Source organism: Phascolarctos cinereus, unplaced genomic scaffold (genome assembly GCF_003287225.1).
Source record: "Phascolarctos cinereus isolate Bilbo 61053 unplaced genomic scaffold, phaCin_HiC Scaffold_726;HRSCAF=1367, whole genome shotgun sequence".
NCBI lineage: Eukaryota > Metazoa > Chordata > Mammalia > Diprotodontia > Phascolarctidae > Phascolarctos > Phascolarctos cinereus.
This window is the reverse complement of record NW_027556098.1, coordinates 416,205,293-416,231,682: the sequence shown is the minus strand read 5'-3', so window position 1 is coordinate 416,231,682 and position 26,390 is coordinate 416,205,293. Positions and strand designations below refer to the sequence as shown.

The 26,390-nt window shown below is 41.9% G+C and overlaps 1 protein-coding gene across 4 annotated transcripts; it reads left to right on the top strand.

The window, feature by feature from the left end:
- The first annotated feature begins 2,055 nt into the window (after window positions 1-2,055).
- Window positions 2,056-25,531, top strand: LOC110220159 (uncharacterized). Of its 4 annotated transcripts, XR_013482635.1 has the most exons (7): window positions 2,056-2,217; window positions 2,732-4,137; window positions 8,419-8,504; window positions 12,919-13,045; window positions 13,953-14,048; window positions 16,697-23,637; window positions 23,931-25,531. XR_013482635.1 is itself a non-coding variant. In XM_021004074.2 (6 exons), exons 2-6 carry the CDS (start codon window positions 3,735-3,737, stop codon window positions 18,394-18,396), a joined length of 2,412 nt encoding a protein of 803 aa, XP_020859733.2. In that variant the 5' UTR covers window positions 2,056-2,217; window positions 2,732-3,734; the 3' UTR covers window positions 18,397-25,531. The 4 variants fall into 4 exon arrangements, 3 of the variants coding, with proteins under 3 accessions (XP_020859733.2, XP_078002053.1, XP_078002054.1); XM_021004074.2 differs by having other exon boundaries at window positions 16,697-25,531; XM_078145927.1 differs by having other exon boundaries at window positions 2,056-2,226; window positions 16,697-25,531.
- The last annotated feature ends 859 nt before the right edge of the window (window positions 25,532-26,390 follow it).

The window sequence follows — 26,390 nt, the reverse complement described above, 5'->3', positions numbered from 1 at the left end:
TAAAATGGTAATGTCTTTTGATTTGTGCATAAATTTGATTTAAGTGAGGCAGAGTTGCACGAAACCATTGGTCTCTCTCCCTCTCCTCCAGAGTCATCACAGAGCAGTGGCAGGACGGCTGGTGATGGCTCAAGATGCACTGGATGTCCTTGGCATCTCTGATGTCTAACCAAGCCCTAAGGGCTCCGCAGAGCCTGCTTCAGCTGCATTCATGGCTGGTGGAACAAATTGTTCTCATCTGCCTATTCCACCAGGGGAAGTCTTGACTTACTTGGGTTAGACACCCCGATAACTGACTCAAGGGTTTGAGACTCCTTGGTTACTCTTCATCTGGTTTAGCTCATCTGCTACAATGGTTTACTGAGGTGTGACCACTGCACAGCTTCTTGGAGTCACAGGTGAGAGGTGGGTGGATGAGGAAGACAACCAAGGTGGAAAGCAACCTTGAAAAGGGCTTGGCAGGTCTCACACCAGGTACTAGTGTGTGTACACATTAGAGGTACTAGTCTTCCTCAACACACCTAACACAGCCTCCATTCCCCCATATGTATATGTATATCTGTATAGCCAAATCTGGAAGTGTGGTGGTGACCTGTGAGCTATGAGCTAATTTGTCTCCCCACTCCCCATTTGTACTTGTAATTTAAATCATCATGGACTTTTTGGATTTTCAGTGTAATTCTTTTTTTTATAAGTTGAAAAAGTATTATTGTTGTTTTAGGAGGCTCTGGAAGTTTTCAACTCCTATGGTTGGGTGGCATGCCAACATCTAATTTGAGTTCAAATCCTGTCTCAGACACTTTGTAGCTATGTGGCTTTGAGAGGCAAGCCACTTAACCTTGCCTTTCTAAGTCTCAGTTGTATCATCTGAGGCCTGGAGTCAGAAAGACCTGAATTCAAATCTAGCCCAAGACACTACCTAGCTATGTGACCCAGGGCAAGTCACCTAATTTCTGTTTGCCTCAGTTTCCTCGTCTGTCAAATGGAGATAATAATAGCACCCACCTCCCAGGATTGTTGCAAAGATCAAATGGGATAATGATTGTGAAGTGCTTAGCGCTGTGCCTGGCACATAGTAAGCACTATTTAAATGTTGGCTATTAATAATGACACCAACCTTTCAGGGTTATTGTGAGGATCTAATGAAAGAACACATATAAAGCGTTTTGCACATCTAAAGTGCTGCTAAAATAAAGCTAGCTGTTATCACGTTAATGAAATCCTGAGTGGGTGATAGAGCTTTCCCCCCAACAGTCTGTCTGATTTGTGATCTGACCAGGCAGCGCTTTGATTCCTTTCTTCTTTGGTAATAGTTTTCGTAAGTTTGGGGACCTTGGTGTCATGGGCTTTTATGGACCTTTTGAATGGTCTGAAGGCTTTCCCTCGATGATTTGTGTATTGGACAGCTCCCATTCCGTGGGTGCTTGTCTTTTAAGTGCTTTCTTCCCAACCAGAATAGTGTCTTGCCAGTGTATCTTATAGTCCCATTTCTCAAGTGAGGAGATTAAAGCCATGGTGCGTTTCAGTGACTAAATTCAGTGTGACAAGGTCAAAAACCTGGGTAGGTAGCGAGTACTTTACGCTGCTAGGAGCTGATGAGAAAAAGATGCTTAGAGGGTTTCCATGGAGACACGCTCCGGAAACGGGGGGGAGAGAGGAAGGAGGGAGAAGAGAGGATTCTGATTGGCTGAGCGAAGTGAGCTTCCTGATTGGCGGGGGGAAGCGTAGCTTCTGATTGGCAGACGGAAGTGTGTCCTCCCAGTGGTGAGAGTAGTTCTCCTCTGATTGGCGGGAGGATAGCGTGCCCTCTGGTTGGCAAGGGCGATTTTGCATCCCGCCCCTTCTCTTCTCTCCCTGACCAGTTGCTAGAAAGGAGTTTGAGTCTAATGACCCCAGGGACCCCATGTCCTGCTTGTAACCAGCTTGTGACCAGTCAGGAACTTTGGGAAAAGCCACATCCTCCGGAACCTGTGTGAAATGGGGGCGGAATATGGGGAAAAGTTAGTGAGGCACCATGAAAATCCTGGGAAACGTTCCAGCGCATGCGTACTTTCTCATGACAATTCTGGGGAAGGCTGGCGTGCGCGCGCGCATGCGTACTTTTCCGTCTTCCTTGGGTGGGCTTGCAAGTCTTATGTCTCCAAAACCGGAAGAGGTCCCTGAGCTAGGGTGATGCTACTTGTGTCTGTTGTGCTGCCCACAGCCCCGCGTGATCAGGTCCGGGAGGTCAGAGGTTGTCTTTGGGGCCGGGAAGCCCTTGCTGTTACCACCGGGAGATTAGAGGGGGAGGGGCAGGGCGGAGCGGGTGTGACCGGCGGGATGGGGGAGGGGTATGACAGCTGCAGAGAGCGTGGGCTCACGGGTGGGTGGGCGAGAAAGTGGGTAACCCCTGGCTGAGGCACGAGGGGCTGGGCTGGGCTCGGGGGGACGCTTCAGGCACACGGGGAGGGGCAGATTCCGAGGTGCAGAGCAGAAAGTAGGGACGCCCAAAATAAGTTGTCGTCATCATCATCATCGTTAACATTTATATAGTATTTTATTGTTTGCAAAGCCTTTTAAAAATATCTTATTTCTCATTTAGTTACAGATTATCTCATAAAGACAAATAACATGGGAGGGAAGAAGGGGTAATCATTGCCATGTTGGCATTTCCTTGAAAATTTAATGTTTACAAAGTAAGTAACAATCTTGTGAGATAGGTAATTCTTTTGTTATTATCCCCATTTTACAGATGAGGAACGTGAAACTCAAAAGAAATGAAGCATCTTGCCCAAGGTCAAGCAACTACTGAGTGTCAGCATCAGTATTCAAACCCAGTGCTCACCTGCTTTAAGCCCAACACTGCCTCCACCTTAGAAGAGAGAAAATGAAAACGACTGAGGATATTTTCTTCTGCTTGACTTTGTAAACTGCTTTGGGAGAGATGGCTTGGAGTGACAGAGTTTATTGGCTCAGGGCTAGAAGTGACTGGCAAAGGTGACTGGGCCTTTACTGGTGTTTTTGCTTCAGAGATCTGAGGATTCAAACATTGTGAAACTCAAGTCTTTTAAAAATACGTTAATTCTTACATTCACCCAGGCTGCCATCTCACCAACATGGCTAGCTTCTCAATGCATTCAGAGACATACCATCCTTAACATTCAGAGCAAATAGACATTTTGCTTATTTTGAAAATATGACATTCATTTGGTCTTTAGTGCTAATGTTAAATGCTACAGTAAATATGACATGTTTTTAATGGAAGCTTTAAAAAAAGTTTCAGCTCACCATTCAATGAATTTGTGGAGTAACTTCTGGTTCCTTGATTCAGGGCCCTGTTCCCCATCCTCTGCTTTTTTCGTGTGCTTGTCATTGGGCTCATTTGTAGTCTTTCTGCTCTACAGTGAGAGGATGAGGACTAAGGGTCTTTATGTTTCTCACTGCCTGCATTTGTTTGTGAATGTCTGTATTCCCATATGTATCTGAGCCAATTCTAAGTGCTCATTTTACCACGTACTCAAGAAGTCTCCCTGATGTTCAGTTTGTGGGCCATTTGTCCAAGAACTCACCACGGTTTTTTCAAGGTCCATGGTTCAGCTATGTGATTGAGGCTGCTGGGGTCCATCCTCTTAATTCTGATCTTTTTTTGCCCACAACTCCCCTTAGTAATGTACAAGTGCCCATTTTGGGTCTGAAAAGATTAGCTCCCTTTTGGGATAGTTTTGAGCATCTCAGTGAAGGTCTTGGCTGGAGAGATGATGCCTCTGAAGGAAGTGATGGTTGTGTATCCAGACCCCCAGATTCCCACTACACATAATCAAGATAGCATCCTGGGAATGGATGTCCCTTGGGTTCAGGAAATCATCCGAGGAGAACAGAAGTCTGACCTTGAGACGTCTCGACAGCGCTTCAGATTTTTTCGCTACCCAGAAGGGGCTGGGCCCCTTGAGGCCCTGAGCCAACTTCAGGCACTTTGTCTTCAATGGCTGAGGCCAGAAATTCACACAAAGGAGCAAATCCTGGAGCTGCTGGTGCTGGAACAATTCCTGGCCATCCTGCCTGGAGAAATGAGGACTTGGGTGAAATCACAAAATCCAAAGACAAGCGAGGAGGTGGTGGCCGTGGTAGAAGATATGGCCCGAATGCTAGAGGAAGGAGGTGAGAATTATAGCGCAATGGACTTAGTAGGGGAAAAAATAAGCACGTTACAATGGCCCTTCCAGAGAGACCAGTTAGGAGGATGCTGCCCAGTGTGAATGACAGTATTTAAGGTGGTTCCTAATATTTAATGAGTAACAATATTTAAGGTTTCGTGGTGGTCCCTACAGTAGGATGTACAGGAAAGTAGATCACTGAGGTGTTATGCCTTCTCATGTATATTCTTCTGATTTGGTCGTTTAGGCTGAGCTGCAGTTTCATGGATTACCAAATGCTGCATGAATTGTGTTCATGCTAAATTTAATTTTCTTCCTTCCAAGATCCTTATGGAATACTGCAAGTATGATCATGACCATTTTGCAGTGAGAGATCTGAGGAATAGAGTGTTTGTGGCTGTTGTCCAAGGTCACACAGAGGGATGACAAGCCTGGCCTAAAGTCTGTTTCCTGACTCCCGTTCTATGATTTATGTTATTTTTATGCTACATTTCTGATCACCAAATTAATGTCGTTCATTTAGGAAACTTGTCACAAAATAGGCATGTTTTTTTCAAGTGGAAAATGTCTTTAAAAAGGTATAACTTTGTTAAATGAGAATGTCATTGGCAAAGAAATTGGTTTTTACATATTCCAGATAGTTTTAGGAAAGGAATGTATCCAATTCACGCCTCCTGATTCTTAAACTTTAGTTCTGTATCCTAATATGTCCACTGGTCAGAAAGGTTGAGGCAGGTACTTGAACCACGTTGATCCTTGTGATCAGATCCCGGGAGCTGGTAGGGCTGCACCTGCACTCACTGTAACCTCTTTCTTCCTCTGTGGTTAGGATGGGAATCACACTCATCCGTGTTTTGTGTCAGTCAATAAACATTTATTAAGCACCACCTGTGTGCTAGGGCACTGTCGTAAGCGCCAGGAAATAAAAAGAAAGGCAAAAGATGGCTTTCAAGGAGCTCACAGTCTCCTGGGAGAGATAATAGGCAAACAATTGCACAAAAAGATACGTACAGGATAAACTGAAAATAATCCAAAGGAAAAAGGTGCTAGAATTCAAGGTAATTAGGAAGGGCCTCCTGTAGAAGGTAGAATTTTAACTGGGACTTGGAAGCCGGGGAAGCCAGAAAGAAGAAGTGAGGAAGAAGAAGATTCTGGGCACGGGAAACAGCCAGTGAAATGCCCGATCGGGAGATGAGTGTCTTGAGGGGCAGCAGAGAGCCAGTGTCTCTGGATCACTGAATGTGGGATCTGGGCAGGGAGAATGAAGTTCAAGAAGCTAGAAAGAAAGGTGGGGAGGCAGATTATGAAGGTCTTGAACATGACATAGAGGACTTTATATCTGATCCTGGTGTGATAGGGAGTCACTGGAGTATCGAATGTGTTTGTGTGTGTGTGTGTGATCAGACGTGTGCTTTTGAAAGATCACTTTGATAGCTGAGTTGAGGATGGACTGCAGTGGAAGAAGACGTCCAGTTGTGAGGTGATGAGAGCCTGTACCAGGGTGGTGGCAGTGTCAGAAGAGAGAAGGTTATATGTGCAAACAGTGTCATGGAGGTAAAGGAGGCAGGTCTTAGAATCACTCGAGGATGTGAGGGACAAGAGAGTGAGGAGTAAAAAGAAAGTTGGTAGTACCTTTGGAGAGAAGAGTTTGGGTTGATTGATGAGTTCCGAGAACACCCTAGGTAACTGGGAGAACGGTGATGCCTTCAACACCAATAGGGAAATTAGGAAAAGAGGAGGTTTGGGGCAAGAGATAATGAGTTCAGTTTTCAACCTGTTGAGTTTAAGATGCCTGTGGGATTTTAGTTGTAGGTACCCAGCTGCAGTTACAGATGTGAGATTGGAGGTCAGCAGAGAGTTTAGAACTGGACAAGTAGCTACAAGTCAGCATACAAATGTTATTGAGATCCTCAAGTGAAATAGTGTAGAGGGAGAAGAAAAGAAGATCTCAGAGAGGCCTAGAAGAATGAGGCTTGAGGAAAGACCGTTAGAGTTGTCATCTGAGAGGTGGTTAGTAGTAACTTTGGAGAGATGTGAGAGGAAAGGAAGCGCTAGATAGTCTTCCCGAGAAGTTCCTGAAAAAGGATCAGTAATAACGGAGTTATCCAGTGGGAATGGATGGATCTAGTGAGGGTTTTTTGAGGATGGGGGAGAGACATGGGCATGTTTGTAGGCAATAGGGAAAGAGAGGCAGAGTTGACAAGGAGGGATGAAAGATAAGTGAGAAGGTGGCAATGAGAGAGGGAGCGATCTGGAGGAGCCAGGATGGTGAGGGATCACTTGTGCAGGTGGAAGAGTTTGCTTTGGCGGGGAGAAGAGCTCTCTCTTCATGTGAGACTGGGCTAAAGGATGAGAGTGACAGAAGACATCTGGTAGATGAGGGGGAGGAGAGACGAGGAAGTTCTCAGCAAATGGTCTCAATTTTTTCAGTAAAGTGAGAGGCAAAGTTCTCTGCTGAAAGGGTGAGGGTAGAGGGTGCAAAGAAGGTTTTGAGGAGGATGAAACTTTGAAAAAGCCACAGTACTACATGGTGATAGTTAATTAGGAGATGTAAAAGGATTGTCTCGTAGCAGTGAAGCCCCAATTGAGTTAATGTATCATAAATTTGTAGTGGACCCAGTAAACATGGTGGTTTGACTTTTCTCTAGCTTGGTTCAGCAGCGTGTATGTAGGAGTAAAAGCAGTAAATGATGAGACTGATCCAAGGCTGGGGCATGGCAGGACACAATAGACCAGGCCTGCACAACTTGCAGCCCCGCCTAAGGATTCCCTCTGTGTACAAAGGATGTTTCCCCCTACATTTTTCGAGGGCCGCCTGAAATTGTTTGGCATGCTGCAAGTGGCTTATGGACTTTCCTGCCACGAGTTGTGCAGGCCTGCAGTAGGCCATGTAATAAGAGAACAAGAGACTTAACAAGAAGAGGATAGTGTAGAGTTGAACTGGTTCACCAAGGGATCAAGATTAGGAATGAAAGAGTGTAGCTAACCTGGGAGAGGACTGAGGGAAGGCAGTGGGGGAGAAAAGGGAAAGGGAATAAACATTTATATGGCATCTACTCTGTATGAAGTGCTGTGCAGATAGCTCATTTGATCCTCACGACAGACTTTACAATTGAGGAAACTGAGGTCAACAGAGGTTAAGTGACTTACCCAGGGTCACACAGCTAGTTAGCATCTTGAAGCTGGATTTGAACTCAGGTCTTCTGACTCCAGACCCAGAACTCTTATCCATTGTGCCTTCTAACTGAGGGCTTGAGAGATAGGAGGTCAAAGATTTGGCTGGAGAGCAAGGTTTGGAGTTGCAAGTGATACAGTGGGAGAGATACAGTGACAATAAATTGTGATCAAATAAGGGAATTTCAGTCTATGAACATGGATGTGGTACATTTGGTGTGATAGCAAGAGCAAAGTCATGACCATCTGTGGCTGAAGTGGGATGAAATGAGTACTTACTCATGTGAAATGTGAGGAACTGGGAGGGTAAGCATGTTTGAGGGGGAATATGTGTGTTGAAATCCCCTTGTATGAGAACAGGAGTTGGAGAGGGGAGAAGGCTCTGAGCCAGGCATGGCAACTCATTGAGGTTAAGGGGAATGGTCTGATGGTTGGTAGACGACAGCTATCTGAATTTTGACTGGGTGGTAGATATAGATTGAGTGGCCTTGAAAGGAGGAGAGGTTACTGACTGGTGGTGATAGGGGGAGAACCTGGAAGTGACAGTGGGGAGCAAGGAATATTCCAACTCCCCCACCTCAGCCAGTGAGTGGGGGGGGGGAGGATGAGTGACAGTGCAGCCAGTGCTGGAAAGGGAAGCCAGGGAGGCTGTGCTATCCCAAGGGAGGCAGTGATGGCCAGCAGATGAAAGGAGTGGGAAAGGGAATGATTTAAGGTGAAAGCAAGTTTGTTGAATTTGGAGCAGATATTTCAGAGAGTAAGTGGTAGGGTTTAATAGCTTTAAAGTGGAGCATTATTGGGTTTGGTTTGAGGAGAATGGGAATAAGGGATTGGGCAGCTGGGGACAAGGAGTGAGGTTTGAATCATGATGGTGAAGGTGGGGGTAGAAGTCATCATTGAGTAATGAGTTTAGGTGGATTTTCATTGTCCTTACAGGTTTAGTCTCAGGGCAGAGTCTTCTCAGGGTCTTTGGCAGTTCAGGGAAGGTGAGAGATACTTGGATCTGCAGGAATGTTGTTACTCCCCTTCCCCCAAGGAAGGAAACATGTAGAAGGGAAAGGAGCTATCTGGTAGTTGTAAGATAAGTGATCTTCTGCCTTTTCCTTCTCAGCTCTGCCTTCTGAGGACTCTGCACTCACCCAAGAGGGGAACACTGAGGAGGGACATGGTTCTGTGTTCTTGACAAGCAGAGCCCAGGTGAGTTGGACTTTTTATATCCTTTAAATGCCAGATCAGTCCTTAGAGCTGATAGGTGTTCTTTTCTTGTGGAACTTCTTGCCCTAGTGTAACCTCTTTTAGAAACCTGAGCTCTAGTTACCTTTCCCTCAGATGACTAACCCCAGCTTCCTGGAAGATGTGTCCTATGTGGAATGGTCTCCACTTGATGAATGTCTCCTCCACCCCTCTACCCAACATTCATTCATCCAGAAGCTCCTTCAGGCCTAGTCAGTGATCACCATACTGTGCAAGATGCTATGACATTTGTGAAGATAGCATTGGAAGAGAGCCTTTGTTTTCACTGAGCTCCACATTGTTGGGCAAGACATCTGAAGTGGAGACAGAACCAACACAGAGCAACGCGTAGGAAACCTTTATAAAAGGACACAAGGAAGTACATGAGTAAGAGCCAAGCTGAGCTGCAGGCAATAAGTGCTCTGTCTGTTTAGCAGAGAGACAGATCAAGTTAGGATAGAATGGGAGGGAAGGGTTCATGAACCGTGAAAGATCATTAGCTGGGGGATATCAGTTGGATGGGGGAGAAGGCTTAGAGTTTAGAGTGACATCCAGATCGGAACTGGTCTCTAACCTGTGGGTGGCTGGAGCTGAATAAAGTGTGCTAAAACCAAGAAAGTCAGGAATCAAACAGAAGTTTAATTTCAAAGTGAGGAAAACAGGTTTGCAAACCAAAGTCCTCTTGGGAAGAAGGACTTGTGGCTTATGGCAGGAGTAGGGCTTTTACACCTGAGAACCACAAAAAGGCAGGACCCAACACAGTCTTGAGTGAACAGTTCCCACAGTTGGCATTTCTTGGGACAATTCAGGTGATCTTGGGTCCTGTGGGAACAGTCCTTAAGTCATTAGAATTGTCGAGCCTTGTGTTTGTCTCAAATTGTGAGGGTAGTTGAGCCTTGTGGTAGTTCAGTGAGGTACAGAACCAGAGCAAGTGGCTCAGGAACAGGAGTGCAGCCCCTGGTTTGGTTCACTTAGCAGTTACAAGCCCAGGAATTTTTCAGTGTCAGGAGATATGATTGATGGCTTTTTGCTGCAGTGCGTTGGCTGTTGTATCAGTTCTCGGGTCCCTGGGAAATAGGGAAGCTCCAACAAATTTAAATAGTTGGCATAATCATTACACATATCAAAGTGTTACAAAAATTATATGATTTATCCAGAGGGTGAGTACAAAGGATTGTTGTTATGCTAGGCTCAGGGCACAGCTTGCTCACTGGATCTTAGCCTTGGAAAACAGAGTGTCTTCTAATATCTTGACAAGAAGAACATTGGCAAAAACTAGTGCAAACAGTAGCATGAGTATATCAGAAGGCTTATGTTGAGGAGTGTTGTTACATTTGGCTGGAATAAGAGTATAAGAAGCTCCATGCCATCCATCATAAGGAGTTTGGATTGTTTGATTTTTGTCTTTATTTCTCCAGCAATGGGAGACATTGCTGTGAGGTGAGGCCTTTTACGTGGAAAAAAACTTGTCAACAGATATCTGAAAGTAGAATAGGCTGCTTTGGGAAATAATGGTTTTCCCATTTTTGGAGGTTTTCTGTCAGGCTTGTTCAGGCATGGCTACATTGAATGAGCTTTTAGGTATCTTCCAACTCTGAGATTCTTAGATCTACAATCTAATCTCTTTCGTTAAGTCTTCCATCATTATTCTAGCTCGGGTTGCCTTCTGCCTTCTTTGAATTCCTACGTTTTTGTACTTTGATGGATCTGCAGTCTCTTTTGATATGAGTGTTCCCTCCACATCTCATTCCTTACTACTCTTGTCCAGGTCCTTATAAAAACCTTCCACAGAGGGTCCACTCAACATACACAAAGCCTTCCTCTAGATCTCTTGACATACTGTGGATGCCAGTTGAGTGTGTAGACTGGTCATCATTTATTTAGCCTTTGCTTGTGATACATGAAAGACCCACCTCCTTTTCCATTCATAGATCTCTTTTGTCGTCCTTTGCACTTGGTAATGCATTGCTCTCACTGGGCCATCTCCGTTGTTGTGTGGGTGACACAAAACTAATTCTCTGGAGACTGATTTTTCTGACCCACAGCAATACATCACCTGAAGAATACTGATGCTATGAAGATGCGTCGTCATTGCAGGGAGAACATTGGTTCATGAGAATCAATACACAATTTCCCCAGTGTAAGCCATCCTTACTTCTTCCTCATTCTACTTTAGGCCCTGTTCATTACCCATCTGCAATGTCTATCCAAGACATATGTACTGATGGAGCAGTCTTATGGACTATCCTTAAAATCGTATGCTGTAATCTGGACATTAGGCATTCTTCTACTTGAATTATTCTGTGTGGATAGTCAGACCAAACGCTTGTGAGATTATGGATCTGGAGGTTAGGAGTCTCCGTAGTGTTCAGGGGTTTAATGTAATCAGTACCACATCACCCACAAAGAGGATCATCTGAAGTACCTCTCCATCTGTTAGGAAATCCTTTCTGCATTTAGAGTCATCACTGAACATCCTTTTTGTCAGTGGCACACATCTTTGGCATATGTATGTCTCCTTGTTAATTGGGTGATGTTAATAACCAGAAGGCAGAGGGATAAAGTTCTCCTTTACCTTTCACAGGAATTTTGATGTAGGCATGATCAAGGCCTGTTGGAGGAGTTTCTTTAAAGTGGCGTTGTGTTCTACTGAATGAAATGCATTATTGTAGTCAACCAACAAGAAGAAGTGGGGTCTTGTATTCTTTGTACTTTTCACACACTTGCATGACTATAAAGATGTGGTCTATTACAGAGTCTACAATGTAATCCATAATTTGTGGAAGCCTACCTATTACCATCTCATATTTTTAAAAATGGCCTTGATACATCTGGTGATTATTATTGTAAGTATTTATTTTGCAGAAGGCATATAGGTCAGTACTTGACTTGTACATACACTCTTCTTGTCAATTTTTGTTTTTATATCACCTCCTTTTGCCATCATTTGCCTCCCTCAGTTTCTTCCAGAGATCCTTCCCTTAAAATGGTAACTTTTAAAAAATTAATAAAAAAAGAAAAAAGTGTTCCACAAAATTAAACAGTCAAAAAAGATTCTGATGTTTTGTCCAGTGTTCAACACCTATGAACCCCCACTTCTCCAAAGTAGGTGGGAAGGTGTTTTCTGATTCAGTTAACAAGTAGTTCTTGAGTACTTGGTATGTTTCCTTCACTGCACTAAGCTGTGGTGATATAAAACAGGCACAGAACTGTGATGTTTGCCCTCAAGGAGCTCTCATTCTACCGAAGGAGATAAACACACGCATCAATCTGGACTTAACAAAGTGTTTCCACTGTAAACCATCGTTGGACCGCACAGAAGCTGTCTGAATGATGATTTGTTGGCTCGTTCCCATCATAAACATTGGGATTCTGAGAGATTATCCAAAGGCCTATGAAAGGACATTTCTTTTTGCCTTTGAATGTGTGATTGGTAAATCAGCTTTAGCAATTCTTTTATTTTCTTCTCAAAGAATATTACATGAGCTATCTCTCCTTTTTTTTTGTCTTTATTTTCCTTTATATCAACATTTTTTAAATGACATTCATGTTCTCTGGCAGAATGCCCCATCACTGGTCACAAGACAAGGACCTCACATTTACAGTGCCAGCTATGAAGTTAATGTTGGAAACACTCCAACAGCTGTGATTCTTAGTACTCTTTGCCCGTTTCTGCCCCGTAAAAGCAGTAGGCAGACATGTAGACTGAAGCTCATTTCATATTTTTTTGGGAGGAGTTAGAGAGTCATTGGCTGCTTTGGCCAAAGCATCCATCATAAAGTGCTGTACATACCAAGGTTTCTTCCTTGGACAGCAGCTATTGCCTGAGGATAGGCTTATAATCAAAGCCTTTCCAGTGCGGTAAACCTGCTAGAACTCATGCACCCTCTGCATAACCCCTGAGAAACCAGAGAATCCTCCTTGATGCACAAAAAGCATCAAAGTAGGACTTTGGAACGATGAGGGGTAGAAACCCTTAAGGAAGAAGTACTGGACAAGCCAAAGCTTTAAAATGGATGGATGCAAAGACTCACATGGAAACTGTCCGGGATCAGGTGAGGCTGGTAGCTGAAATAGGTCAGAATGAAATATGAAATAGATGTGTATTTTCTGTGGTTTGGAGGTCTGTCTCACTCAGGTAGAAAATGTTCAAAGGGCAGTTTTATTAACAAACCAGAACTACATACATCTCCTAAAGTCTCATACAAAGTGAGGCCTAGAGTTTGTCATGCAGTGCCCGTATGACTGGGACCCCTCTGCAAGGTCCCCTCAAAATGGAGCTCTGCTTTGTGTATGGGCTGTAATCCTCATTTTCCTTGAGGTGGCCAAGTGAGGGATGATGTTTGGTAGGTGACCAGGAACCTGTTTGATGTTTCAGGACGCACTGACATTCCAGGATGTGGCTGTGGACTTTACCTGGGAAGAATGGGGGCAGCTGGACCCTGCTCAGCAGAATCTGTACAGGGATGTGATGTTGGAGAACTATCAGAACCTTATCTCTCTGGGTAAGGGGAGCTTCCCCCAGAACTCAGAATCTGCTCATTGGATTGTCTTTGCACCTTCATTTGCTGGAGGCTGTGAGGTATCCAAAGTGCTCAGCTGAATTTTGTCTTGAGGTGAAGGAAAAGAAGATTCTTTATGCCTCTGGTGCCAAGAGGCAGGATATCCATGCTCTCTGTTCCCATGAGGAAAGTCCACATAAAACTAGAAACTCAGAATGTCATTATGCTGCCCTTGACATGGATTCTTCCTGATCATCTTCCTCCATGTTCCAAGTATTTTTCCTTAAAATTCTAAGGCCTTAAGGTAAAAAAATTCCTCAGAGAGGGAGGCAGCCTAGGACTTTGGAAAGAGCATGGGTCTTTGATTCAGATGTCTGGTTTCAAATCTCAGCTCTCCGAACTAAATAACTGTGTGACCTGAGCAAGTCAGTTTGCTTCTGAGCCTCAGTTTCTTCATCTGCAAAGTGTGGGTCACTACCTCTCAGGAATTTTTGTTTTGCACAAATTAGATATATTGAAAGTCCTTTGTAAAAGATAAAGTATTACATAAATATAAGGTGGTATCTATTAATATTTATATCACTATTTGTGACCACGAATCCATATTGTGATCACCCACACACACCTGCGCGGTTCAGAGTGGCTTTCTAAGATACTTTGTACCAGCTCTTCAGGGGATTTGGGGGGTTTTTGGTGCCGTGGATCCCTTTGGCAGTTTGGTGAAGTCTATGGATTCCTTCCCAGAATAATGTTTTAAAATGCATAAACATTCCCGCATATCAGGTGAAGAGCCCTTGCCTTAGGCCTTCACAACTCATGTTCTTGGCCTGCATTGGAAGGGGCTAGAGTAGACCTGAGAAGGCTCTGTATTTCTGTCCCATCACATTCACCTTTCTTTCTGGATGAGCAGGATTTCCAGTTTCCAAACCAGAGGTGATCTCCCAACTGGAACAAGGGGAAGTCCCATGGGCTCTGAAGAGAGCAGTTGCCGAAGGTTCCTGTCCAGGTGAGTGACTGAGAACCAGGAAGGTGGAAGGCTGTGTAAGCAGCAGCTCAGCAGATCCATCATGGATGAAGCCCCTTTGAAATGGTGAAGAAGGAGCCTTCCTCACAGCAGCCTGAGAATTTAGCCAAAGCCCAAGAGAGTTGTCTCTTTCACCATTCTTGGGGGCTGTATTTTCCCTAGAAGACATTTCCCAGCCTCACTCTTCTGAGCATGCAGTGAGTGCATAAGAATTGGCAAATGTATGTGTAGACATGGCTTCAGGCCCAGAGGAGAATTGTTCCAAAGCATAAAATTGGTTTACTGTGCTTGGGGATGTTTAAATGTGGTTGGAAAGAAAAGGCGTGTATGAACGTTACATAGCAAGGAAGGGGAGAGGGAGGCATGAAGAAGCGTGGCCTGATTGTATTGGAGGATGATTGCTTCCAAGGGGTGAGATCCCAAGTTGACTACCTAGGATCAGTCATATATTTCGAGGACTTTTAAATGGCTGGCCAAGGAATTTTCCCCTTATCTTGTAGGTATGATGGCAGAGGAATTAGAATATTCATTTCAGCACCTGATTTCAGCAGACATGAAGTACCTGTAACACGTAAGGCATCGAGCTAAGTTCTGGGTACATAAAAATCAAATGGTCTCTGCTCTTCAAGTGAGGAAGGTGGTGTAACATGTGAACATAGACAGCTACGTCCTAGTAAGACATTTGGAGGAAGGCGGGGTTTTAGCAGGTGAGTTGAAGGGGGAAATGCATTTCAGGCAAGGGGAAAGCTTGTGGCGTAGCACAAGGACAGGAGATGGTCAAGAAATTGCTTTTAGGCCACAGAATCATTGACATTTAGAATCAGAAAGGATCTCAGCAACGATCTAGGCAAGCCTATACCTTAAAAGGAACTCCTGTTACAGCGCATCCGCCACTTGGCAGTCATCTTTTCATTGAGCCTTCCAATGAGAGAGATTCAAGGAGAGTATCATTGGAATTGTTAACTGTTGGGTCAGAATTGTGAAAAAGGAAAAGAAAAAGCATTTCCCCTGAGGAAAGGCTGCTAGAGGCCAGGTCAGGCATCCTTCATCTGCTCAGACACTCTGCCACTTTCTTTTGCTGCCTTGTAGTCTTCTTAGGTGAAAAGACCTGAGTCTGCAGGTGCAGTACTGCTCTGAACCCGCCATCTCCTTCTAGACACAGCGTGTCCCTTGAGGAAAGGCTACTAGGGGTTAAGTCGACATTTTCCATCTGTCTCATTCTCTATGTTGACCTCCAGTCTTGCATCTCCAACTGCATTTCCCATGTCTTCAATTCATTATGTCCAAAATAGAACTTATTATTTTCCTCCCTAAACACTCCCTTTGCTTCTTACTTTCACTATTACAGTAGAGGACAGCATCATCTTCACAACTTAGGAGTCATTCTGGATTCCTCATCCCCCATATCCAAGCTGCTGCCAAAGCCTGTCAGTTTCATCTTTGCACCATCTCTTGAATATGTCACCTTCACTCTTACGATGCTACCACTCGGGTGCAGGCCCTCCTCACCTCATGCCTTGATTATTACAATAACCTCGTGATGGATCTGCCTGCCTCAGGTCTGTCCCGATTCCACTGTAATTTATCAGCCATTAAATTGATTTTCTAATAACACAGGTCAAATCATTACACACACATACACCCTTCACTATTCAGTAAAATCCACCAGTTCCCTTTCAACTGCAGAATCAAAGACAAATTGCTCTGGCATTCACAACCCTTAATACTGGCACCCCTCCACATTCCACTGCCCCCAATCTCTCCAACAACCTTTCCAGTCTTCTTGTATCTTACTTCCCACCATGTACTCTTTGATTAGTGACATTGGCCTCCTTGCTGTTCCATGAACAAGATACTTCATCTCTTGGTTCTAGGTTTTTTCTCTGGTTGTCTCTTATGCCAGGAATGCTCTCCTTCCAAAGTGCAAAAGCCTTCTCCAACCCCTTTTAATTCTAATGCCTTCCCTCTTTTAATTATTCCCTATTTATCCTATATATATTTTGTACATATTTGTTTACTTGTTGCCTCCTCCAGTTAGATTGTGTGATCCTTGAGGGTAGGGAATTTTTTTTGCCCCTTTTTGTATCCCTAGCACTTAGCATGGTGCCTGGCACATAGTAGGTGTTTATTAAATTCATGTTGGCTGACCTGATAAGGAAGATATAAAGATAATGAAACACAATTTCTGCTCTCAAGGAATAGATAATCTAATAGGGAGGACTAAAAATATATAAAAATCATAATGCAAAATAGAGCATGAGTATTAGCATTATTTAAGAATTGAGCACTATTTTAAGTTCTTGTGCTCATTTAGTTAACTTCATTATTTAGATAAAAAGAAATCTTTAGTTTGAATACTCATAATTCATCTTTTCAACATGAGTTAGCTGTCTGCAGTTGTGCTTTTATTTGTCATATACTGGGGTGCTTAAAAATAGGCATACACTCAAGCTTGGGAACCTGTGGTAGAGAAATTAGTCTAGAGTTGTAAAAATAGGCAAAGCCCTCTCAGGAAAAGTGATCCATGTGGCGAGGTGTGCATAGGAGGATTGCTCCTCATCTGTTTTCTTAATGCAGTGAGATGTTCCTTTTTTTGCCAGTATCTAGGGAATCCTCTTTTTTTCTTTCAGATTGGGAAGCTAGACACGAGACCAAGGAATCAAATTCAAAGCAAGATATATCTGGTGAAAAATCATCCCGCGAAAGACTAACAAAGGATGGTCCTGAGTTGTTGGTCAAGGATTGGGACTATGGTGGCAGATTTGAGACAAAACAGCAGGGGAACTTCAGGAGAGATTCAAAGCAAGTACTAATCACCCACAAGAAAACCCCCAATAGAGTGAAAAAAATTACACTGCAGAGAAATTCCAGTCCAGGGTCAATCCTTGTGACACAACAAACTGGGCCTGTGGGAAAGAGTTTCCATCAACGTGGCGCACGTGAAAAGACCCTCCAAAAGCTATCCGACCTAATTAAGCGTAATAGAATTGCTTCAGGGAAGGAACCTTGTAAATATAGCAAATGCACTAGAGGCTTTAGCTACCAATCGGATATTGTTCAGTATCCTGAAGTACCCATGGAAGAGAAATCATACACATGTAATGAATATGAGGAAGACTTTAGCCAAAAGGAATACCTGAATCAACCACAGAAAAGTCCTGTTGGAGAGAAGACTTATAATTACGATGAATGTAGGAATATCTTCAGCCAAATGGAGTACCTTGCTAACCAGGAGACAGCTGATACCGGAGAGAAGCCCTACAAATACAGTGACTGTGGGAAAACCTTCTCTGATGGCTCATCTCTTGCTAACCCTCAGAGGATTCATAAAGGAGAGAAATCCTGTAAATGTGATGAGTGTGTGAAAGCTTTCTGTAACAAGTTATCTCTTACTCAACATCAGAGAATTCATACTAGGAAAAAACCCTATATATGTAATTCATGTGGAAAAACATTCCAGCAGAGCACAAATCTTGTTCACCATCACAGCATTCATTTGGGAGACAACCCCTGTAAGCATGATGAATGTGGACAGGCCTTTGGTGAAAATTCATCCTTCTCTGAACATGAAAGAGATACAGGAGAGAGAGGTCACAGTCATAATGAACATGGGAAATCCTTCAGCCAGAGGGGGCATCTTAGTAAACAGAGAATTAACACTGGAAGAAGCCCATGCAGATGTAATGTATGTGGAAAAGCCTTGAGCACCAGTTCCTCCTCTATCCAGCATCAGGCCTCCCGTGTTGGAACTAATCCTAAATGTGATACAGGTGGAAATGCTTTTGGACAGAGCCTTATGAAGCACCAGAAACGTGTCATAGGAGAGAAGCCTTATCATTGTGATAAATGTGGGAAAACATTTAGCCAAGGTAGGTGCCTTATTCAACATCAGAGAATTCATACTGGAGAAAAACCTTATGTATGTAATATGTGTGAGAGGGCCTTTACCCAAAGGGGAAACCTTATTAAACACAGGAGAATTCACACTGGAGAGAAGCCCTATAAATGTAGTGAATGTGGACAAGCCTTCAGCCAGAGCTCATCCCTTATTGAACATCAGAGGATTCATACTGGTGAGAAACCCTATCTTTGTAATGTGTGTGGAAGAGCTTTTGGTCAGGGTAGGAGCCTTACTCAACATCAAAGAATTCATACTGGAGAGAAACCCTATAAATGTATTAAGTGTGGTAGAGCCTTTAGTCAGGGTCGAAACCTTACCAGACATTGGAGAATTCATACTGGAGAGAAACCCTTTAAGTGTAATGAATGTGGGAAAGCCTTCAATCAGAGGGAGCATCTTACTAAGCATTGTAGATTTCATACTGGATAAAGCTCTTATAAATGTAGTAGAAAAGTTTTCAGCCCAAGCACAAACTTTGCAAAACACCCACGAATCAATAGTAGAGAGTCAGTACTATAAATATATTGAACATAGGAATGCCTTCAGCCAGAATTCATACCTTACTGAATATCAGATAATTCACCCTGGAAAATAAAATTTTGTTTTTAAATTTAATGAATATGAAAAAATCTTTAGTCAGTCTAGAAGCCTTTGTACCTTACTGAACATCAAATAATTCATCAAGGAAAATGAAATCTTGCTTTTAAATTTAATGAATGTAAAAAAAAAAAACAAAACCCAAAACCTTTACTCAATCTAGAAGCCTTGTTCAGTATCAGAAAATTTATGCTAAAGAGAAACTGCATATGTAATGAATGCAGAAAAGACATTCGTATCAGTCATCCTTTACTCTAAGGCAGCATTCATAATGGCGAAAAGCATAAGTGAAATTAATGTAAAGCCAGTTGTGCTTCAGTCCTCGTAATAGACTTCAAATCAGGGTTATTCTGTATATACAGACAGTTCTCATTTTATCTAAGTGGACCATTCCATAGACCTCTATGTAAAGTGATTTTTATGTAAAGTGAATTACCCGCTCACTCCCCTTAACCTATATGACAATGGCATACACAAAATAATACCTTTATACAAGTCATAAAATGCTAAACTGCAGACATAGCAATATTGTACCACAAAAATAAACAATTATTGAAATGAAAGGTAAAGTTCATAATAAAGTCTGGGCAGTAAAGTTAACATAGCTGTACAGTATGTTGCACCTTTTCTACCCATTGCACTTAGCCTTTATCGCTGGTGATTAGCTGTGTAACTCTTTTTATGAAGCGTTGAAAGATAATCTTTGTTAGGGCTTCACTCTACTAAATCAGGCAGGCTCAGGAAAATGTGGTAAGAAAGGGTTTATTACATGGAAGGCACATATGGCTTCTACACTTTGTAGGTACTGCAGCCTCTCCTATGAGAGGGCTGTCATATTTACCTGTTAAAGGGGATGGGAAATATCATTCAGTAAAGCTACTGGACAGGACAAAGATGTCTGTACTCTGCATCTAACTAGCCTCTATAACTGTGACTTCCATGATTTAGAGTTCTCAAATTCATCTCTAACTAAAAATGCCTATCCTTAGCTTTATTAGACACTGGCTCTCTATTTTTTCCTCGTATATCTGAATGCAGATTTCTTTCAGAATTCTTTATATAAAGTCAAATCTGCAAAATGTGAATTTACGTAAAGCGAGAATGGTCTGTGTTATGATATACACCAGACACATTTGTCATTCAGTGATGGAGAAGTTAAACTTATCACTTGAGATATCTTATGTGCAATAGTTTTATAGAGGGCTGAGGTACTGGTGAAAGATGTGAAATAACAGGTACTAAACTCAGTTTTCTTTAAAAATAACACCATTGTTAGTTAAAACATTAACATTTAAATAATTTTATTCCCTTGCCATTTAAGCATCGAGGAATAGAAGAAGTAGAAGACCCAGATTTCTCCACGACCACTAGTCCCTGCCTTAAGAGCCTGGCTCATACTGCCCATCCCCCAACAAACGCGGTTGTTAGCCTTAAGAAGGCCTGGGTTAAAAAAAATTTTTTTTCCCTTTTACAGTACAATTCTTAACCTAACAACATTTAGATTATAAGAGAAATTGCTTTTTCTGACAACGCAGATGATACAGTTGCTAATCATTCATCTCATCACCATTAACATAAACTTCACATCAAAGAAAATCCACATAAAGTTAACAAGTATGAAGCAATTATATTTAACTTAAAACAGTTTACATTCAGATAGCATTTGTTTTATGCTAAGCGTTGTGCCAAGCACCTTTACAATCATGTAATCTTCGTGATATCCCTGGGAATGAATTCCACCACCATCCCCTTACTGAACAGTAAACTAAAATAAATAAAACTTTCTTGGGGCCATAGTTAATAAATTTCTTAATGCCAAATAACAATATGTGCTCTTAAAATTATGCAAATACACATTTCTAAGTTCAGTACCCTTGACCCTTTATAAAGGAATATTATCCACAAATTCATATGTTTCTTCAATATTTCAGTTCCCCATTCATGTCCACATTTTCTTGCGAAAGTTTTACAAACAGTTAGGAATCACCTATTGTAATCAGGTCACTTTAAAATGTGCTGGGCCAGTATTCTAACTACTTCTTTCTGGCCCAGGAAGTACAAAAGCAAGCCTAAGGAATTTGAATCAATGCTGACAAAGTATGATAAGCTTTCCTTCCAGGTAGACACCTCTGGAGTTTGATAATTAATTGAACAGTAATAATCATAACTCACAATAACCAATATCTTTTTCATAGCCAGTATCCATATTAGATTTAATAGAACCCACCCACGGATCTAGCCTGAAAGGTGGGTGGACATAATTCCTTCCATCTCTCCATAACTTTACCTATTGGTTTTTAAATTAGGCTCTCCCTCCCCCTCTCTCTTCCCAAAGTTTCTTTCAGTTTACTTTAATAACATTCAAATTATGAAAAGCTACTTGACATGACAATACAAAAGTTAAATTAAAAACATCACGTTTTTACCAATTTGAATGAGTTGGGGCTCGTGGGGAAACATCATGGTCTTGGCAGCAGCCCCCTCAGCACAGCCCCTGACTGCCCATAAATTACCTTTTGTTTGTGTTCTGGTACGCAAAAACTTTTCTCTTTTATGGAGGCAGAAAAGATTAGGTGTTGTTCAATCTGCCTTTCTTTTTCATCTGAGGGGAGAAAGGTTCCTTTTTTCCCTCTTTCTCTCCACATTCAAACTTGGTCAGAGTTAGAATGCATAGAGAGAGAGAGAAATTTTTTTTTCCAGAAGTTTCCAAATCTTTTACTGTCAAACACTGTTAACACTCATTCACACCACCATAGACACAAACAGGAACAAAAATGACATACAACAAATTGCTGTAGAATCCTCAAATCATCAAATCATATTTAATCATTTTCTTTTTATCTTTCCTTTTATCCTTTGGAAGTTCATCCCAGTCACTAAGCTTAGATCCTAAAGGGCTGTTATCCAGAATATTTGGTAAAGGATCCTGGTCCTTGCCACTCTGAGTTTTCATTTTCCCCATGCCTTACATACTCGAAATGCTTAGGCAGCCTGGAAAACGTGGGATTGCTCCTACAGACTTGAACTGCTTAGAGCTTCCCTTTTTCACCCCTCCCCTAGCCTTACGGACTCGAACTGCTTAGGTGCACCAAGGACTCACGGGTCTTGCTTACTTGGGTCTGTGCACACAAACTTACACGGCCGCTTCAGTGTAACAGGTGGCTCTGATTTTTCTGCTAGTGCAGTGGAGCTCCTCGTTTTTGCCTAGTCAAGACTCTCTTCGGGTCTTTCCCTCACCAAAGGGGATCTCAGGACACCAACCTAGGGACTACCAGAAAGTGCTGGTGAGGTGCCTGGCCCAGGAGGGGGTCAAGAGAAACCCCTAAGGAAAGGGTTAAATTCCAGACGAGCTCCCAAAACTGTGTGGGACAGAGCCCACCTACCCAAACAAAAAACCAGAGTCTTGACAAAAGTTTGCAAAAAGGAGAAATCTCTTTATTGACTTTCTTGAGAAAGCCTAAGCTGCCCCAAAAGTGCAAGTGCTCTTTGTTTAAGGCAGGATTATATAGACCCTAACGCGGCAGCCCACCCTACCCTTCCGTCGGCTGAGCCTCAGGTGTACAATCTATTCATGTAAAAACTACCCCAGTAACAGAGGGAACAAAGAGGTATAGAAATTATGTTAGCATGTTCCCCTTTTCAGGGCCTCACAGTTTCAGCAGCCTTTTACCTAAGGTCATATAACTAGCTACAGGATGAGATAGACAGGATGCTCTTATGGCTCAGGAATTTCTGCTAACACTATCGAAGAGTAGGGGAGGGAGAAGGCTTAACCCTTCAAAGATAGTTATGTTCCATTAATTGTGAAATAGTAAGGCTACAGTCCGTTGTGGAAAAGTGCTTTCAAAGCAATTATTTTCTACTAATGCCTTCTACAAAGCTTATTCTCTACTAATGCCTTCATCAACAATGACTCTCAAGAGATTTTGTATAGATGGGAGGGCAGGCATAGAGATCTTTTAATGATATTTTAATCACTTGTTTTTTTGTATTAACAAAGTTTGAGATTTTTTCCATGCCTTTGGAGTGTTTCCCCAGTTTCAGCTACCTGACATATCAGTCCCTTAATGCCTTCACAGTTGTATTGCCTTCAGCACATATCCCCTTTAAATAAACTTGCTCAGATCTGGCTGCTTTTCCATCTTTGTTCTCTTTACTGCAATTTCTACCTCCTCTAGAAACACCTTAGGGATTGTGATGTTAGGGTCTGAGTGTTCTGATTCCGCTATCCTTGATGGGGAAAACAGTTTATTGAAATGGTTTTTGCACATCTTTTCCATTTTTTCTTATTTGCCCTTGGGATGTCTTTGTTTAATTGGATATCTTGCAACCTTTCTTTAAACTGGTTTTACGTTCCATCTTTTTCTGTGCTTTAGAAGCACAATCCTGCTCATAATTGTCTGTTGTTCTTTGTAAGATAATGCAAATGAATTTGTATTCTAACTCAGTGTTTCTAACTCAGTCTTTGGCAGCCACCTCTGCATTTGGCAAGCAATTTAGTTGTTTGCTGACTAAAGCACTTTCTGGGCTGTTTTGTTTTCCCATTGCAATTAATTGGTTAAACTTCTAGATGAAATTATATTTGGTGTTTAAGTCATTCCTGTTGTCTTTTTTCTCATTTCTAAATTTTCAATAATTTGTTTAGTTCAGGGCTAAATCACTTTAATCCTATGCCATATCTCATTAAGGCAATTAGGTGGCTTAGTGAATAGAACATTGGGTCTGGAGTCAGGAAGACCTGAGTTCAGATTTGACCTTTAGTACCTACTAACTGTGTGGGCACGCCACTTAACCTCTCTTTGCCTCAGTTTCCTCATCTGTAAAATGGGGATAACAATAGTACTTACCTCCCAGGGTTGTTGTGAGGATCAGCTGACTTATTGTAAAGTGCTTAGCACATAGTAGGCACTGTGCAAATGTTAACTATCACTATTTTCACCATTATTTTTCATTTCATTTTCTACAAATTTCTGATCTTAGCACTAAAAAATCAGTGGTCTCAATATACACAGCTGACTCAGGGATACTTCCTATGTGAATAGCAAATGTTTTCCTGTCTCTTAAGCTGTAATTGTTTTCATTCTTTATGGCATTGTTTGCCATGCCTTTTTATTTTCTTTAAGAAAGTCTTCATGATGTCGAGATATGAGGCTTCCGCATAATCTACAAGTCTTTGACCCCTCTCATTCTTTCTCCTGAACCTTACTTTTCCATATATTTATCCCCATCTTCATCTTTTCTCACTTTTGCACTGAAGTCACCAAGTATCCAAGAGTATCATCAGTTTGATTTGGAGGGTCTCATTAAGTTCTTTGTAGAATTTCTCTAGCACTTTGTCCTTAGCAATGGAATTTGATGTGTGTAAGCTGCTGTTATTTCATGGGGGCCTTTTTTACACACCTGTCTTATTACTACAATTCAAGGTGACCAAATCTTCATTGAAATAATGTTTTTCATTCTTCTGTACATAGAACAAAACCCACTCTGCCATCTCTCCAAGGAATACCTGTGAGCCTTCCTTCCATTTAGCTCTAGTTTCCTTTTTCTGGTTCCATTTATAGCCAAAATTTCAAGACTAAACGATTTAGCCTTCCAGCAATAAGTTCACTTGTTGGTCACTGGCCAAGGATCTAACAGAGTTCAGCTTTTCTTCCTCATTATGGCATGGTGGTGAGCAAATGCCAACAGAATGGCAGGTTCTACATACTTTAAAGGCTTTGAGTATGGCCCTGAAAGTCCCTGATTGGCTAATTAGAGATGACATGTGACTACTAGAATAAACACCTGGTGATGATTTCTTTTTGGCCATGGAATAAAAAAAAAAACAACAGAAAAAAATGGCCCTTGGTCTTATCTAACCTACTTCCCCTTTCTTCACTGACAGTGGCACAGTGTCAGGGAAGGGGGTGGAGAATCACGGTTGTTAGGCAAACTGTCAAGATTAAAAAAAATTAAACAATACTGGAATGGAAGTCTTCTTTAATCCTATTTTAAAATCTCAGCTTGAAACAATGAAATTATATATGCAATAGAGTAACAGAATCATTCCCACTTAAAAACAGGTACAAAACAGGTCCATTTGACATAATTTTAGAAGTATTACTTATAGGAATAATGCATGGGAAAATTTTTTTAAGTACTTAATAATGAAGAGGCCAGACATAATTCTTTTTGTGGATAGCATCACTGAAGTTAACCAGATCCACAGAACTATGTTTGAGAGAGGGTATTACTTATTTATGCCGGGCCATTCTTCATGTACAAAAGCGTGTACTTTGGTCAGTGGCTTTCCATAGCATGGACTATTCCTTGATTCACACTCTAATAAAGCACTGAGCCCTTCCCTAGGGAGGTGGTCATTAGTATAGATTATATTATGTATTAGCACAGTCTACCTTTTGATTACTCCCTCTGAACTCACCTTTTTACTATGCAAACCATATGCAAAGTTGTGGTGCAGTGGTAGGGTACACTTTAGTCCCTTAGGATGCCTTTCCCCTCCCTACTCCTTAATGATAAAAGCTCTGTGAGGTTTGGGGTAACTTTAGTTAAAATTTATGGTTTAGGACAGTGGTATCAGACTGAAATAGAAACACATCCCCATTGGCCACATATTGACTTAGAAAGCCATAAATTAACATTACCTGTATTGTATTTTTATTTATTTTGTTAAACATTTCCCAATTAGTTTTAATTTAGTGAGTGCAAGTGTGACACACCTGTTTTTGGAGACGGTGTTGTTTTAATGTGAAGAGCCCTGGATTTGGAGTCAGTAAACCTGGCTTTGAATCTTGGTTCTGATACTAGCTGTGTGACAACGAGCAAATGAATCACTTTGCCTCAGATAAGGTACTCCAGTTTCCTCTTGTATAAAATGAGGATACAAATATTTGCACTATCTACTTCACAGGATTGTTGTGAGGAAAGCGCTTTGTAAACCCTAAATAAAGCACTTTAAAAATGGAAATTGTTTTTTGTTTGGTTGTTGTTGTTGTAGAGTCAGGGGAAAGTCCTGACTCTAGGGAAAATCTGCTCTAAAACTTTTTTTTCTTAATTCCATTTTAATGTTATTTCACCTTCTAGGAGGCATTATTTCGAACATGGGTTCCCATCCAGTACTCCTGACCACCCTGGACACTCTAACAAATAAGCATTATTAGATTTGGGATCAGAAGTCCTGGAATCCTGGCTCTTTTCTGTACAACCCCTTGGTCAAAGAACTTCTCTAAAATCATGTTTCCTTTTCTGTGAAATGAGGGGATTAGACTAGTGGATTGTTCCAGTTCTAAATCCTGTATTCCCATTAACAAAACCTATTAAGGAAGAGCTCAATTCTAGATTGAACCACATGTAATAGGAAGTTGGCATTCTGAATATGAACCAGTCTCATAACAAAGGTAATAATCCATTCTTCAGAGCCCAATTATTCTGTAGCTTCACTGCCATAATTGAGGTTATGAATTTGCAAAGCTCATGCCCAAACTCTGGATGGCCACATCATTGTGTATTGAATTATTAACTTACATTTGGGTTCCTTATATTTAATGATAGCGAGGCAGCATGGTGGTCACTTCCCTCCAACATTAACATTTCTACCCCAGAAATGGAATGGAATGGAAAAGCATTTATTGAGTGCTTACTGTGTACCTAAGCACTGTTCCAAGCTCTGAATAATATGACTAGACAATAAAGACAGTCCTTCCTTTCAAGGAAATCACATAATTGGGAGAGAAAACACATAAAGATGGGTTTGTGATCTTGTTCAGTTCATGGCAAACGGAAAGGCCAAATAGTATGGATGTAGTGGGAGGGGAAAGAAGCCCAGC

Bases quoted from the DNA above. Each gene is read 5' to 3' on its own strand.
- LOC110220159 (XM_021004074.2), top strand. From the start codon at position 3,735: ATGATGCCTCTGAAGGAAGTGATGGTTGTGTATCCAGACCCCCAGATT. The intron at 4,138-8,418 runs GTGAGAATTATA...TTTCCTTCTCAG, and splicing joins CCGAATGCTAGAGGAAGGAG to CTCTGCCTTCTGAGGACTCT. The intron at 8,505-12,918 runs GTGAGTTGGACT...TTGATGTTTCAG, and splicing joins TCTTGACAAGCAGAGCCCAG to GACGCACTGACATTCCAGGA.